Source organism: Strigops habroptila, chromosome 1, assembly GCF_004027225.2.
Source record: "Strigops habroptila isolate Jane chromosome 1, bStrHab1.2.pri, whole genome shotgun sequence".
NCBI lineage: Eukaryota > Metazoa > Chordata > Aves > Psittaciformes > Psittacidae > Strigops > Strigops habroptila.
Genome location: NC_044277.2, coordinates 89,970,671 through 89,985,122, shown reverse-complemented (window position 1 = coordinate 89,985,122; position 14,452 = coordinate 89,970,671). Strand labels below are relative to the sequence as shown.

Genomic DNA, 14,452 nt, shown 5'->3' with positions numbered 1-14,452 from the left:
TGCAGATAAAGTAATTTGTAGAGTGAAGAATATCATAGTGTGAATAAATCAGAGACATGCTTGACAATCAGATACAAAAGGCAAATTACTTCTTATTTTCAAAGTACTAAAAGCTATTCTGGTTAGCTGACATACAAATTAAAAGAATCCTGGTACTGCAATTATGACATATACATGGACGAATCAATTAGTCTTCAGGAACCAGCTGTGAGTTTAAAGTTAATTTTGCACAGTGATAACCTATGCAATCTTTTCTTCCCATACTTGCTAAATCCTTTGCTGTGTTTCCACAGGGACTGCCATTGCTTAATGGAGAATGACCTCCCCTGAATGCATGAGTTTTGGTAATTGTGGCTCAGTGTTACACTGGACAGGACCAGAGAGAGTAGCTTGACCTCTGCAGCACCTGAAGCACATGAAGGCTGCTTTTCTATAACTCAGGAGGCTCTGCACACCTGAAGTCATTGAAGAAACAGGACCTCAGAGGAAACTCTGACGAAAGGGCCTCTTTGATTCACCTTCGCATGTGAAAAAAACAGCATGCGGTGAAGGCCCAGAAATGCACAGATGATATGTTCAAAACATGTGGCCCCAAGCATGGTTTGTATTCCTGAACTCACTTGCCATTTCCACTTTCGGGTACTTTTTAAAAACTGCCTGGTGTGAAGCAGCCTGCAGTGCATCACGCTGACTGACATAGACCAGTCCTTTTGTTCTTTATGTTGGAGCTCTGCCTACCCTCTCAATGTGTCTTTTGACTCTCAATATCTTGGAGTAGGGAACGTCTTGCATATCTGAAAAGTGTTGTGCTCATGCATTCCTTCCACAGACAAATGGCTACGGAAGTCAAAATGAGGAGAGTTTGAAATCCTGGGTTATTTTCCACTTTGGGTTTTCTCCTTCAGAACTTGACTGCTCTCAAGTAAGACTGTCCAGGCAAGTGAAACCACTTCTTGATGAGAAAGGCTAGGAAGGGCAGAGAAAAAATCATGTTCTTCTCTGCTGTGGCGTCTATGGGCTAGGGGATGGAAAACAGAGTATTCATGCCTGTGGTCAACACCTATCCACAGGGCTGTCTCCTAGCCTTGGTGGCTACCTTAGCGCAGTGGCTAGGATCAGTCTCTAAGCAGATCCCGATTTTGTGGGATCCTACGGAGTTTAAGACAGGTTGACATATGGATGTCCTCCTTGCTTCTGGAGGAGTTCAAAACCTTTCAACATGATTTCACTGCAGCACAACTGGCTCTTCAGTGGCTGCCATGCCTTTCTCCTTGCTGCATTACCAAAGCCAGTTCTTCAAACTTATACTCACATACTGCCACAAAACTTGCCTTAGCACATAAGTGCAACACATTCAGGTCCTGTCAGGATTTAGGTAACCTGAAATTTAGGTCTAAATCTATCATTTTGATTAGATAGGGAGTACAAGAGGAGGTATCAAAATACTACAAGTAGATTTAATTTTTGACTGGCACCACGTGAGAGTTGACAGTTCTAAAGACAGATGCTTTTGGGACCATTACACCTTCATGTGAAAATCAAAGCTGTTTTTCTATGTGTAGGAGCAATGGTATAGCAAAAATGTAAATTATTCTAAATGCTGTGGTATGTTCTGCATTGCAGGTGGAAGCTGTGTTTTTAACCTCTCAGCATTGCCTGCCCACAAACTATTAGAACAGCAGGTGCCTCATCAGATACTTAGCGTTTTTCTGAAAGTACACAGTAGTTGAAAAAGTTACAAACTTTGCCTACATTTTCAGGAGACTGAAGTCACAGAACCCTGGAAATGGAAGACGACAGAAACTGATTTGGTCATGAGTCTTGCCCTTGCCAATAAAACAGCTCTGCAGTTCAGTTTGGAGTGGTTTCACTTGACTTGAGTTTAAGCGTGGGGGTCACTGAAGTGATAAAAGCATTTCTTGTTTTCCAAATACAGCAGCTGGACTGCAGTGACTCTCCCACATGTGAACACTGTGACTTGCTGCGCTCCGCTAACTTTCACCTGCTGGATGACACAAAGTCCTCTGAAAAGCCAGCAAACCGGGAAGCAACAGGTCAGACTGTCATTTTAAATAGCAGGGAAACAAACTAGCTAATTCTATTTTTCTTCAACATAGAAGATATGGCACAACCAATACAAAGCACACTGCAAGCTCCGGAATTCTTGTTCTTGGGTCAGTCTATCCATACTAAGGTTCCTTTTATCTGTATGGATGTTTTGAAGAAAGAAAAATGCAAAATCGCTAACAGGTTAATTCTGCCTGCGTCTTCCACCTCTTAGGAAAGGGAGGTAAAGAGATTTAATATTATGGCTACACCTAATGTCTGTGCAAGTTGCCTCTTGGCATGCAAGGTGCTACTATCATCAAATAAAACCTTCCACTACGAAGTACTAAAGTCTGCTATGTTTTCTTGAAGGGTTAGAGATTACCTAACAAGAATTATGATGAAAACGTTACTTTCATTGAGGGTTCACAGTAAGATATAATATCCTTTATTAGAATTACTCTCAGATTATTACACCATTGAAGGAAATATTGCTTTTGCTCTACACGTCTTACTCATATCCTTGTACCACCAAAGCTACTCAATCACTGCTACTATTCTTGTGCATTACCACTTTCTTCTCTGCCCTACCTCTTTCTTTCACAGAGGGGTACCAATTCTTAGCTTCCGGTGTTTGCAACCAGCAGGAAATAATGTAGGATACTGAATAAGGAGTCCAGCTGTTTTACATTGTAATTTCCCTTTTAGTGGCACCTGACATTGAAAAAGTCTGATGTCTCTGCTTTTGCACTGGAAATAGGAAGAAACAGCATGTGTTTCACTCCAGCTTTTTCTGATATGAAAAGATGAAAAATGACTATAAAGAGGAATTAATTTCGTTTTTCAGACGAAGACCCCCAGACAGCTTAGCATCTGCTCACAAGATGACATAGATTACAAACTACAGCATTATTTGATGAATGGAGAAAGCTGTAGTGCTTCAGCAGTGAAGCAGGGGAAATCTCCCTGAGTTTCAATGTGGAAGGCAGGATCAGGCTGCACAGGGAAGGTTTTTCCTGGGGATGCCTTTAGGTGTATCGAAGCAGCTATGCGTGGGATGCGAGGCAGGGATGAAGGTCACACCCTGGACAGAGGTGTGATGAACAAAGGCTGACTTCTGACCTGGTCATGGCACTGTGAAGGGAGCTACGCCCTGGCCTTGCCGGGGCTGGAACACACTTAGTGTGACAGCCTGGACTGTGGCTTGATGGCTGTGGGGATGCCTGCCTTACTGTTGTGTATCCAGTCTGCATCACACTCCAGAAAGTTGACAACCCAAAGCAGGGAGAAGGGCAAAGCATTTGCCAGGACTTGTTTTTACCCTGAAGTTGCCTCTAGGATGACTTCCAAGACAGTGGGTCATAGTGAGAGCACAGGCAATGTTAGACCTAAAGGATTAAAAGCATCTAAAATACATAATGAGTAAAAACTGTAAAACATACTGACAAGTAGCATATGTCTTTGGTTTTGCAATGGTTGGTGGGTTTTTTCACTCAAAAAAGATAAATGGTTCGGGTTAGTAAATTTTTATATTCTCAATAGGCTAGACTAAAAAAGTAGGTAGCAGATTTAAATGTTCCAGACTTTATGAAGTATACCCTACTCCAAAAATCTGTGGAAGTTTAAAACTTCTGTTGACTTTCAACAGGTTTTGTACTGGTATTGTTAAAGACTTTTAGACTTTGGATTAATGAGGTTTTAAGCAAAAATTTTTTTAATGAGAGTTTAAGTTCTAATGAAACTAAGAGGCAACTTCGGCATGTCTTTATATAATTTGCTGAATTAATTGCCTTAGTTGTTGACAAAGGAAGAAGCAAAACAAATAAAAGCTATGTTTAAAGACCAACACATATGCAATAGATGTCAAATATGTGTTGCATTACCAGTGTACAACAATGGTGTTTGCAAAACAATGGAGTTTTGCATAAATAATACATTACCAACTCAACAAATTAATTATCCTGAACAAGGAATTATTATTATTATGTCTTCTGAGCTGTCAAGGGAATGTGCATTATTCTGTGCTCATCAAGATCCAAAACCTTTAAATGCTTCTTTTTTCCACAGTAGTTAATCCCAGGGTGACTCAACCAGACAATGATAACACATGCAGGCATGGACCCACTCCATCTCCCTGCAGTCTGGTTGCCTCACTGTTTTGCAGTGAGTGACTATTGTCCATTGCTTTATATTTCTGATTCATTTTCAGGTTTATTTGCTAGGTAACTATCACACGTATCCAGCGGAGAGGGCCAGACCACAGTGAAATCAAAAGAGATGTTTAGAGACCTTATTGTGCACAGTCCTGCAATTCAGGACTGTATCCCCAGTTCCTAGTGCTACAATAATTAATATCTGACCATAAAACTATATGGGATGTTATTTAATGTTGTGAAAAGAACAACACTTACCTTTATCAAAAATTTCTTTCAGCACTCCTCGTTTTATAAGCTCCTCTCTGCTTTGCCTCATTGACATTTTTCTTTCTAAAGCTGTAAGCAAAGGAGAAGGGTCATATAAACAGAAAAGAAGGGAAATGGTGGTTTTAAAAGGCTCTATGCCTTTTAAGGTATTTGAAAAATGCTTTTTCTCCTTTTCAAGTCAGTGGCAAATTAGCATCTCAAAATAAAGGCTACTGGCAGTCCAGAGAATCTGCCTGCAGCTGTAGCATGGCTGTTATTGACAGAAATGGCTACAGATTGACTGATCTGAGGGCATGTCTGCACTCCCATTGCTTAATTTTGTCACATGACCCAAGCATTTCTGTGAAGAATTAGAGACAGTGAAAGGAGAAAATGGCAATCACGGCAGAAGCTGGAGAGGGAAAGGTAAGAAAGGATGCAACACAAAGGATTACACCAGTGAGAGACGTGGCCATGGACTGTCCCCAGGCCATGGAAGAGGACTGGCACCTCTGCTGCCCTGAAGCCAAGGCTTGTTTGCCACTAATTCCAGTCAAATAAGATCAAGGTGTTTAGAACAGTGCAAAAAAAGAGAGTTGTTTCATGGAGCCTTCTCCCTGGAGGAGTGTTTTCCCCAAAAAATGTGTAAATGAGGGAAACTCCATTTTATACCAGGTCTGAACATCCCAAGTCCTGTATTGGCTGCTTGGAGACCGTGGTCACTGGGGCGACAAAACGACAGATAGAAATTTCATGTTTGTTTAGTTCAGCAGTAATTAAAACAATGTCCAATTAACCAAAACGCCACAAAGGACATGCATTAAGGCAAAGAGCTGAAAGCCAGCAAGCAAGGGGCGCAAGAAGCAATGTGCAGGAGTGGCTGCAACTGCACGTGCTTTGCGAGAAACAAGTCTGTGCGTGCCAAAAAAGAGGCACAGTCAAGGGCAAATCGCTTCTGCCATATGCTCCCCTATCAGACCCAGCACAGATGCACACACACACAAATGAACTGGGACTTAGCATCTCCAGTCTGCCCAAGGCAGATTTAAAGCAAAAGAGGCTTTGAAACACTCTCTCCATCCCTAAAAACATGAGGGTGTAACCTTTTCTGGCACTGCTGCATGTTGGCTGTTCCCACAGGGGCATGTATACTTGGCAAATTAGCTATGCTTATAGTGACATGCTGCACTCATTGCAACTTCCTTCTTGTCAAATATTTATGGCTCAGTATGAACAGGGCCAGCTCTGCTTCACTCTTTTCCATAGGATAAATCTAGGTTTCCCATTTTTAAAATCAGTTTTGAACACGTATTCTTCAGGACAGAGATGGCCAGTAGATACAGTGAGTAGCTAATAAGAGTCCTGGTATTCCCTGACACATCCTCTGAACTTCAGCATTGATCAGAATTAATGTCAGGTCCCTTTGCTGGGGCACACAACCCCATACCTATTAGCTAGCCACATGGTACAGTTTTATTTTGGAGGCTGTTAACATAACAGCCACAGCATTTTCCAGAGTGCCTTAGCCTCATTAGAAGCAGCTCTTTAGGCATCTAACTGACTTTCAGTTAAACTTTGATTTCTAGGTTTCTAATATGCTTTTGAAAAGAAATGCCTAACAATCAAACTCTGGAGTCACGTTGCAGGCTTCTCTCCAATCTGCCTTTTCCCTGTGCTGAAGGCACCTTGTTCTGGTACAATATTTCAAGCTTTTTCCTCTTTCTCCTTAAGAATAGCTGCCCCCAGACCTTCCAAAAAAAGCCCAACCGAACTACAGCTAACTCCCAAGCTTTCTCCCACCGAAGAGACTGTTAAACCCCTGACTGACTGTAAAGAGCAATTTGGTAGAAACCAGCACCTTTTCCAATAGGTCTGAAAAAGTGTAATTTTCTGTCAGTGTAAGCAGCAAACAACACCCGGTGTGTCTGAGCTTGTCCTTCTGTGGGAAATCAAGTTGGGCGAAACAGCAGCAAAGCAGCAGTTTCCGTATATAGACAGCAGCTCTGTTCTCAAAATGAAAATACTGCTATTACTGTACTTTACCATGAATAGCTAAATTACAGATCCACATTTCACACACAAATCCACTGGTGCCCACCTGGGTTCACCATCTCACCCTCCTGCCTTGTCAACAGCTGCCTATGCAAGGCGGCAGCATTACTACTGACTTCATGGCCAGGTAGTCCCACCACATTATTAAAGTAATGGTAATTTTGTGACTTGGAGTTAAGGCTTCTGGAGGATCAAGTGCTAAACAGGGCTAACAGGACATTTTGAAGAAGTTCAGGAGTGCATCTCCCAAAACAGTTGCTGGGGAAGACACTCAAGTATTGACCAAGACTTCTCAAAGTCATGAACTAGTTTTGCAGTCTAGCAGAATTTCAAACACAGAATATGTATTTTTGGAGACTGTCTATGCACAGGCCTTTCAGGTACTCCCTTTCAGTTGCGATCTGCTTCTGATCAAGAATGAAAAAAACCTACAACCCTCCAGTTTGTAGCTCAGACAAACACATTTTTTCAGTTTCTAAATCCTTTCTAAGTAGGTACAGGACATAAGAGTATTAATTATTTTCCTACTAAGCCAGTTTAATTAATAAGATATTTAGAGGAAGGGCATGCTGGGCTAAGAGCAGCACTGAATGATAATAACAGATGTTATACTAAAACTATGGAACATGCTGCCTCTTCTTTTAATACAATCTTCTCCCAAACAAGCCTCATACATTTAAGCGCATAAACTGCTATGCTTCTGCTGGATCAGATGGAAAAAAAATCACAAGCGCTTAGATGCAGAACTCATTAGGATCTAACAGCCTGAACAATGGAATGTTTCACTCTGGATTTCTCTGGCAAAGGTTGCCAGCTCTTTTACGAAGGATTTTCATTTTCAAGCAGAAAGCTCATACAAAATAAATTCATTCACTCTCCACTGAGAAGGGATCCATTCACAGCAGAGGATAAATAAAAACCTTTGAATTAATCCTTAATTCACAAGAACTTTGTAAATTCTGTGATGGGGAAAAAATAAATATAGTTAATATCTACCAAAAGATGTATTACTTCATTGGTGGTTTTCCTTGGTGATTAAGCTCGTTTTTTTCATTTGTACAATCTTTTGAGTGATTAGAAATAATAAATAAGCATGAAGTCCTGTTTATGGGGTCTACTCATTGCAGAAACTGGTTAAATCTTAACAAATCCATCCATTCTCCATGAAACTCTCAGTAAATACTTTATAGAAATGAGCATATGTGTATTTGATGGTTTAAGTGCACAGATTTTGCCAATGTGCTTTGGAGTACACTGTTTCTTTTAAGCCCTAATGAAGAAACAGTGGGAAATGTTTTTATTAATGTTTCTGAGCTGGTGTTTTTGAACTCATCCCTCAGAAGCAGCACGTCTCTGCTGTTCAAGCAGAGCTTTTCTCTGTGCCAGACCCGTTATGATCAGTAACGCCTTGACAGGGTCATGAGAATTTCCTGCCTCTCCATTCTGGAAATCAAGTACAGTTTTGTCTTTATTCCTTTAATAAGCTATTGTGCTCCATGATGGCAGTGACTGTGGGCTGCTACTCCAGCTGAGAAGGTGAAGTTCACCACTGCCTCTGTGCCAAGCACTTCTGCTGCTCCATTAACCAGCCAAAGAGGTGGTTATGTAGTCAGGACATGTAATCTTTCTGTCTCTCCTATCCTTCCCTTCAAGACCAAAACATCTCAGATAAACTCCTCCATCCTGCACCTATGTGAGAACAAACCAGCCTCCTTTACATAATTTGTCATGTTGTGGGCAGACTAAATAAGCAAGCTCTGCCCTTCTCATCTGACAGCTGAAACTAAATCCCAGCCTGTGATAGCCAGCTGAACCTTAACTTTGTTTTTTCTGAGGTTGCCCTTGGCCTCTGTCTTAAAAAGCACTGGGGTTTACTTTGCATGAATTCTTGCTTTCAAAGGCCACTATAATTTTCATGATGATTTTAGGAAGTAAAGGTCATTATAAGAATGGAGTGTAGAGCAGCTTTCTGGTGCATCAATTATATTTGGATTTAATAGGCAGAAATTTGCTTTGCTAATAATTCACATCTGAATAATTATAAACAAGTAAACCAATTGCTTTGCACAGTGTTAAAATAAAACTCCATCAATATTTCCTTTAGACTTGTAAGGAAGGAGAGATTTTCAGAAGTGATCGATTATGCACCAAAACATGTTATATCATCTTGAAACTTTTTCAACTATGAAGACTTCCTTGATAATCAAATGGAGCAGGATTCATCTGATACAAATTTTTACAGCATGGGCTTCTGCCTCTGAGTTGGCCTCCGTATGTATTAAGAGCAAGTCTTGGGCATGATTGACCTCAGCCTAATGTAAGCATCTAAACCAGGCTGAACTGCACCTTGGAAGTGCCTGTTAGTCCCTACTGACTTTAAAGGAAGCCAAGGGTGAGCAGCTGAGATAAGATGCTGAAATCAAAATTGACTGAAGAGGGTAGTTTTAAGAAAAGAAATGCTGCTGTAGATTAAAGTCTTGGGTGGAGCTGAAGAAAATGTAAATGTGTCAGCTCACAGACAGCTCCATTAATTTTGGGATTGTTTCAATAGCTGTGGCACGACACTCAGCATTGCTGCTGTGAGCCTGGGGTTCAACCAATGCCAAAACATAGCTTGGTTGAAATAACTGTTTTGCTTTCCTCAGTGCTAAATATGAATTTTGCTTGGCTTCAAACACTCATAAGTCTCTTGAAGCCTAAGGGAAGAAGAAATATTCCAATAGGTTTCTGAATCTTTGAGATTTAAAGTTGCTTACAAAAGTTTTGTGTCTCTGATCTCAGTCTGGGTTTTCCTGTAACAGTACCATCTACAAAATCTGGCTCAAGACAGTTTACCACCTAGAAAGGATTAGGAGCCCTTTTTTGTCTGTGATGTCTGCCCATGACATTTCTTGTTCTGACTGTAGCCTAGGACTCCCATTCTATGAGATTACAAAACAAGTGAACATCAGTGGGGGAAAGATGCGTGGGTATTAAAAGTTAAACTTGATTTTAAAAAAAGTATTACAAATACCTCTCCAAATCAGGTGCCGCTACAGCAGTTGACCAAATAAATCCCTTTCAGTATGTGAATCACTTGGAAAACTGTGGCATGGGCTACAACTCAAACTGATAAAACAGGAACAAAACCTGGCATTGATGCCACACCAGAGGAGTAACTCTAAATACTTTAGAATCAAACCAGTACCATTATTATCATTATAGAGGTGAAAAAGTGAGGTACAACTTGAAATAACTTGGCTTATCACCGGCTAGATCAGTAGTAAAGCATCAACAGCAACTGTTCTGCAGCCAGTGGCCAACACAAGGCTGGGAAATGATACTTCTAGATTTAAATTCGGTTAATTTCTAATTAAGACAAAATAATAGGAAAAAGAGGCCAAATTAAAAAGAGGAAAACTCTATTAATTGTATTTATTTCCAGTGTTGCAATGACAACTGGACTGATTTTAAATTATGACTACTTAAAACAGAGAAAATGATAAAAACACAGAGAAGATGGTATTAGGGCATCTTGCTTCCACTCAAATTCAGATCAGCTGAAGACACTGGTCTATCTCTAATTAGAAGTACTGGACTAGGAACATGGTAAATCTTCATTTGTGACAGGCAAGCCTTTGATATTACACAGTAAAAATACACACATTCCTTTGAGAATGTAGGATCAAACCTAAAATCCCTAGATCCTAACCAGAAGAGTTTAGGAGGTATGGCAGTTGCCAAGCCTGCTAACTAGAGATAAAAAATGAATTATCTCTTCCTTACTAATGGTGAAAGAAAGTAAAACTAGGCAAGAAGCTGAAATCAGGCTTAAGAATACTGTAGATTTATACTGATCTTTATTACACATAAAGTGCCTGAGGTCAGACTCAGGAGGAAAATGGATGCTAAGTCAAATCTGTAAACACAGAATTGTAGGAGCTAGTCAAAATACTGCAAACCACATTAAACAAAGAAGATTACAATACAGTTATACAATGCAGCATACAACCAAGAATTCAGCAAACACAAGGAAAGACAGAGAAATTAAGTCTGAACAACTCTATCATAATTAGCAGAAGGAACCGAACTAAAGAAATCAGAACTCTAATCCAAGAGCAGATGGACTATATTTTTTTTTTTAACATAGAAGAACTGAAAATATCAATCAAAAAACCTGCCTTTCAAAGAGAAAGAACTAAATTCCAAGCTAGATCCAAAGAAACCCAACATAATGGATTTCACAGGCCAAGCAGAGCAAGCATGGCAGAAGATGAATACATGAAAACAGGAGGTAAGACAAGAAATCTTGACAAATGTAACAAAAGATGTGTGTTCAAAAACAGTCTAAGAAAATGGAGGTTTAAAGAAAACAAGACTATAGACAACCTTAAGAAAAATGTTAATGCCCTCAACAGCAAAACAGAACCCCACTATGTCAATGAGCTGTGATAGTCTATCAATCAATAGTATTTTGTAAAGGCTTGCATTTTCATCCCTTTTCTACATAATTGCTTATATTGTCACACTTGAGAAGTATTGTACAGGCCGCAATATTGAAAACATGGAGAACATACATTCCTCCTGTTCTTCTCTCTGAACTGCTGCACAGCAGCAGGAATTCCTAGGAAATACTAGGTCAAGAACTGGAAAGCTGAGCCACCAACAGGTATTGCTTTCCACAACTTAATGAAAAATGAGGCTCTGGAGCTCAATTAAAGAAATTTGCAACACTGTAAAATTGCATGTCTTAGAGTACACCTGCTCTGCAATTACAATGTGATTGCAGCACATAAAGCCATACCCTGGGCATTCTGAGTATATATAATTTAGGCATCAAAAACAGTAATGAGAGGGTGGTACTGACTTATTTGAAGGCTTTCATCCAAGTAAGAAACCTGACAGGCTAGAACAGCCCGTGCTGAAGTCCGCACTGCTACCAGCACCCTAAATAGCTATAGCTAGATTAAAGATAAATTAAGCATAGCTATTACCACCACAGTTCTTAACTGCAATGAAGCTATGTCCTAAGTGCCAGCAGAAGGCAGCTGACATAATCCTTATGATAGGAGATCTACTACTGTTTCCACATGGGCCACTAGTGGATGAAATGATGGTTTCTCCTACAGGCTTCTCTGTTACAACATGCAGAAGTTGTAGCACCAAAGAAGCAGTAAGAATATGGGTTCATCAAGCCTTTGCAAACAGACGAGTGTTACTATCTGAAAGAAATATGTAGCTGCTGTATGTCCCAAAGAACAGTTGCTTTTTACAAGTGATTCTAGTTGCTTTAGGCACCTTGCAGTCTCAGATTTCTGTATGTACAACAAACAACTATGCTAAAAATAAATTAGCAAACAGCTGGGTGACGTATCTGCCGTGTGTTCCCCTTATCCTGAGAAGATGGTATCCAGACAGACAATACTGCAGTAGGGATCTGCAGTGTCATCTGTAATAGCAGAAATGTCTATTTGCATTATTCTGCTGCATAATAGTTCAAGGCACCTTCCTCAAAGAGAAAAGCAAAGCATCTAAATGGTGGGCATCACTAGAATAAGATAATGACTCCTGAAGCTCTCTGGAGAATTCTCTCCAGAACAGAGTTTACACATGAGATATAAATAACCAGTCAAGCTGCTGCTTTTGGATTTGCTCCTCATCAGACAACACATCCAGATGGCAAATACAGAGCACATTTTATAGAAACAAGTCTAGCAGATGTCAGGGAACTGGATTCTCCAGTGTAACTTTTAGGGGGTGAAGGAATTAGTTTTCCTGGGACAGAAAAAGGGGGAGAAATTTCCAAATAAAACCAAAACAGTGGCAGGCTGATGATAAGAAGGGAGGAGGAATGCTTGGCCAGACCACCAGGAGATGACAACCAAACTACTGGCCAGTATTTGGTCCCCGTTTGCCAGCTGGGAGGATCACCTTGCTGGTAGAAAAGGGAGCTGTAGTCAGTAAGACAAGCAGCATGACTCTATAGCACCAGCCAGCTGCTGTGTAGTTTGTTTTACAGCTTGAGTTTACCTTACAGCTGTAACTTTGCAAACATATATTGCCTGGTATCCACAGTCAGACAGACATGTAAAAACAGTGCTTTACTCCCTAATGAAATCTTATTTTGGGTACAGTGAAGAAAGCTTTATCTGCTGGTGCTTCTGTTTCACCAGATAGGGGTTTGGGATTTGGGATAACCTAAAAAATACCTGCACGTTACCCTAACACTGTTGTAGTAAATTCAAGTTTAGGAAACAGTTCTTCCACTTATACTAGAATAATTAGTACACAGCAGCCTGCCAAATAGACACACAAAGCAGATGGATAGTTGTATATCTGTGTCCACATGTACACCTATTTAAAATAAACGTTTCAAAGCATAGCTCGTGACTAAGAAATACGTACTTAAATCTGAAGTTGGCTCAGCACTGTTCTGAGAGAGAAGCTATTAGGATTTCAAATACTTCTCAGAAACCACCGCTACTTTTGTACACACAGAAAACCTCAACTAAGCACACACAAATTTAAAATGCATTTGTTATTAGAATGAACTGGCATCAACCCTTCAACACAGACCTCTGTTAGGAGCCAAACAGGAAATCATTCATTTAATACTTGATTATAGAAATGACTGAATCACAAAGCAACAGACACTTCCTCCAAAATAAGAAGATTCCTGAATTGCAGCTGTCACATCATCCAGCATTTATCTTCGGATGATATTTCCAGATTGTGCAATGACACTAGCTGGTTGGTACATAATAGACTTAATGCTGAAAAGAAACCCTAAGTGTCTTTAACACCCCAAATAGTGCAGTCTAGTTAGTTTACTTTATGTTTTGGAAGCTGACAGTAGTTCAAGCTACAGCAAAGCCACACATGCAATTTCAGTATGTTTTATGAAAAATCCACCAATGACAAAATGGTTTTAGCCTCCTCTCCAGCAAATGCTGAAGTTATCTGAAAATATAAGGCATTTTTACACTCAGTATTATATGTTATCTTAGTGCTTCTTTTTGTGTGTAAAAACATAGTAATGATGCTTGTCTGGGATAGGGAGACAGAGTTGAAGATACCAACCACCTTTAGACTATAACGGTACTCAGATGAGAAGCAAATTTGGAAAATAATAGGCAGAAAGGACAGTGAAGTGAAGGAGATATGATGATAGCCTAGACATTTCTTATGGTGTAATCACATTATAAATGTAGATAATATTGTACAAAGTAAAGGTATAAGGGCAGTATTCCACTCTAAGTGTCCCTACTGTCCAGAACTTAATAAAGTTTATCTGTTAAATGTGTATAAAACCAAACAGAAAATTTGTAGATTCATAGCTGATCTAAGGTTAACAGCATTGGTCCAGAAGGGTAAAGGCTATGGTGAACAACCTAAATATTTTTCCTGGCAGTGAAAACTCTTCTTTAAAGAAGCTGTGGAAGTCTTCCTAAATGAAGTGTCACTTGGAGAACTTTTTAAAGAAATCAATAAAATGAAGAGCAGTATGCTGTCAAGACCAGGCAGCTTTCTTTGCAGGGTTCCTTAGGAATCAAACATGAACTGATTAGCATGGTATATAACCTACATAAGACAGAAAAGTGGGAAGTGGCAAATAGAAGGTTGCTGTTTTTAGGAGTCCAAAAGTCACCTGGGAATTACAGACCAGTAAGCTTGGTTTCCATACCACCAGTGTAGGAACAGCAATACAGAACAGAACTAGAAATAGTAAACCAAGAACTGAAGAGAGACAGGAGAAGAATCATCCTGGGTTTGAGGTGGGAAGCTCATAGAATCATGGAATAGGGTTGGAAAGGACCTTAAGATCATCCAGTTCCAACCCCCCTGCCATGGGCAGGGACACCTCGCACTAAACCATGTCGCCCAAGGCTCTGTCCACCCTGGCCTTGAACACCGCCAGGGATGGAGCATTCACAACTTCCTTGGGCAACCCATTCCAGTGCCTCACCGCCCTC

At 40.2% G+C, this 14,452-nt stretch overlaps 1 protein-coding gene across 16 annotated transcripts in view; it reads right to left on the bottom strand.

The window, feature by feature from the left end:
• Window positions 1–14,452, bottom strand: part of PHACTR1 (phosphatase and actin regulator 1) — a 312,497-nt gene that overhangs the window by 72,767 nt on the left and 225,278 nt on the right. For all 16 annotated transcript variants that reach the window (XM_030482452.1, XM_030482481.1, XM_030482392.1 and 13 more), the window contains one exon: window positions 4,458–4,538. In XM_030482452.1, coding sequence (XP_030338312.1) covers window positions 4,458–4,538 — 81 coding nt within the window. The remainder of the gene's footprint in view (window positions 1–4,457; window positions 4,539–14,452) is intronic.